Raw genomic sequence first — 2,500 nt, 5'->3', positions numbered from 1 at the left:
AGAATGTATACACAGTTTCATCCGTTTTGGTTTTGGCATATCCATAGAGGGACGTGTGAAGGGTTGGAAATGTTAAGACTTCACTGGCTGTGTTTTATCACGTCTGTAGTTCTCCAGATTAATTAAAGCTATTCTAAGTTAAGGTTTTAGTGATTTTACAGAAAAGCTGTGCAATGCTGATAGTGATAAATTTTGTAGCAGTGGATTGCATTTTGATGTGTACTGTCTAGATACAGTGTGGAAACCAATTGTGATGACAATACTGGCAGTGGCTAGAGTGGTACAGTGTCAAGGGTGAGAGCTTGCATCCCTCTCTAGCATATTCTGGTCAGATGTGAAACCAGTCCAAGCTCTCATTTTGAAACAATATATGTGATAGAGGTCAACTAGCTTTACAGAAGCAGGAGAGATTTTAAGGTTGTGAATCGTTACTTGACAACAATGTAATTACTGGTCTCTTGGAACCTTGATGTAACCCCTCTAGAAAGAGGCTAAAGGCTGTGGAGTCCCCTACAGGTCATTTTATATATTTTATTATTATTATTTTTTTCTATTACCAAGAATTTGAATACCCCAAAACTAGTTTACGTATCTCAACCCATCCTAACCCAGCTTAACCTGGTTGCTCACCTTGGTTGTCATGATGTTTTTGGAAGGCTTGCCCAGAATATATCATACTGAATAAGGAAAATAAGACACAGCCACTATAAGAACTTAAAAGAAGTTGTTATGCTAACTTCATCTTGTTCGTTTGAGCTTTTATTTATATTTTAAGTTTTTAAAGATATTACCACACTAAAGTGCAACACCTTAATTACAGAATATGACTTCAAAGAGTTCTTTTATGGCAAGTGTTTCATAATAAACTCTCTAAAAACTTATGTAACAAAGAAGATATTTGCTCACCTGGATTACTATGACAACTTCAAATTGTTCCTTTCAGCTTTATATGTTCTTTTTGCAAGTGCATATGAAAAGTGCAATAACTTGTCTGCAAAATACAACCCATAGGAACATAACCACTGTGACAAATTATATACTAATATGAACCTGAGTTAAATGAATATGGTGGCATGCTAGTCCACCCTTAATTCCTCACCAGAATTGAGGAATTCAAATACTGGAACTTTTTTGTGAAACACTTGTTATGCCGGAACATTGTTTGGGGTCGGGTCCTGCAGCTAAAGTGTTGCACTTTACCGTGGTATTATGGAAGAGCATAGGATATTAAAAAAAGGTTAAAAGAAAGAGTTGAAAGTAGCATGATATATTCTAGGTGAGCAGTCCAAAATCAGCATGTGAACCATAGTAATCAAATATGTTTTAGGTAATATCTCTTGAAAACTTAACCCAACCCTACCCAACCTAATCTATATCTCCACTATATCTCCCAATGGGTGTGATTTTTACATTAGGATTGGCAAATTCCAGTATAGTTTCAGATTAGGATAATTTTCTTGTGTGTCATATCAGTCAGAAATTGAACATAGAAAGATTATTTAATGTATAAAATAGATATAAGTGAGTGTGATACCTAAAGTTACATCACCATGGTCATGACCATCGTGTTAGTTGTTTCTAACAATTTAAAGTCGGATATAGACCCAGTCCAATATACGTTTTGCCAGAATATACATGGTAGAGTTTTGTTGGCTTTTTCCTGAGCACTGATTATGCATATACCACGGTACTTGCTTGACAACATCTTCACTAGGTTCATTAATTTTATAACTACTAATTATGTAAAAGGAAGTACGATATCTGAACATTCATTGATCCATCAATTATATATATTGTTTACCTTGTACAATGTGCAGTAGAACTATAATAGAGGTTTTTGTTTTTATTTACAAAGTACACAGTTTGTGTAGTCTGTTTAGTAATAACTTTGTTGATGCATTTTCAAAGACCATAAAGATGGCAAAAGACATAATTTGTAAGTGAATACCACAGTCCACTCTATAATTTTATATATATTTGGCACCAAGCACATCCCTTACCTGTCCCTCAGACAATCCAAGAGGACTTTAGCCAAACTGGTATTTATTTACAAATGTAGATATGTGAGTAGCAAGAAAGGGGTATTATTCTTTGCAGAATTTTATGGGGAGAAATATATTTCTTATGGTAAAATGTATTGATTATTGTCATGTATTATCAAAGTAGTATAAGCATATGATAAATCAGAACATAATCTATTTTATTGAATTGTTGAAGTATTCATTAGTATATATTTTACACTGTTGCTAGAGGCTATCATTACTGGACAAGTATGCTAATGTTAATATTTTTCTTCATCCACAGAAAGAGAAGAAAGACTCAGACTCCTAGACTTTTGTGAGGTGTATTAACGTGACAATATGTGTGCACAAAGGTTATGGCCAACTGTCCAGGCCCTTGGACGTGGCCTTATCAATAACAGAACTGAAATCCTTCAGCAAGGAGTGAAGGCATACAATGTTCAGAACTTCAACAGCAGCCATCTTGGGCCAAGTCATCA

General features: G+C 34.7%; 1 protein-coding gene across 2 annotated transcripts in view; it reads left to right on the top strand.

Annotated features, from left to right (window-relative positions):
* Positions 1–2,500, top strand: part of LOC122243974 (non-canonical pre-mRNAs endonuclease FASTKD5, mitochondrial) — an 11,619-nt gene that overhangs the window by 1,168 nt on the left and 7,951 nt on the right. For both annotated transcript variants that reach the window (XM_043001748.2, XM_043001749.2), the window contains exon 2: positions 2,305–2,500. This exon is cut by the window's right edge and continues 1,346 nt beyond it. In XM_043001748.2, the coding sequence (XP_042857682.2) occupies positions 2,361–2,500 (140 nt within the window). In that variant the 5' untranslated portion in view covers positions 2,305–2,360. The remainder of the gene's footprint in view (positions 1–2,304) is intronic.

Source organism: Penaeus japonicus, unplaced genomic scaffold, assembly GCF_977035675.1.
Source record: "Penaeus japonicus unplaced genomic scaffold, GWHDUDI00000001_assembly GWHDUDI00000013, whole genome shotgun sequence".
In the NCBI taxonomy this organism is placed as follows: domain Eukaryota; kingdom Metazoa; phylum Arthropoda; class Malacostraca; order Decapoda; family Penaeidae; genus Penaeus; species Penaeus japonicus.
The sequence above is the reverse complement of the archived record's forward strand: the minus strand, read 5'-3'. Positions and strand labels throughout refer to the sequence as shown.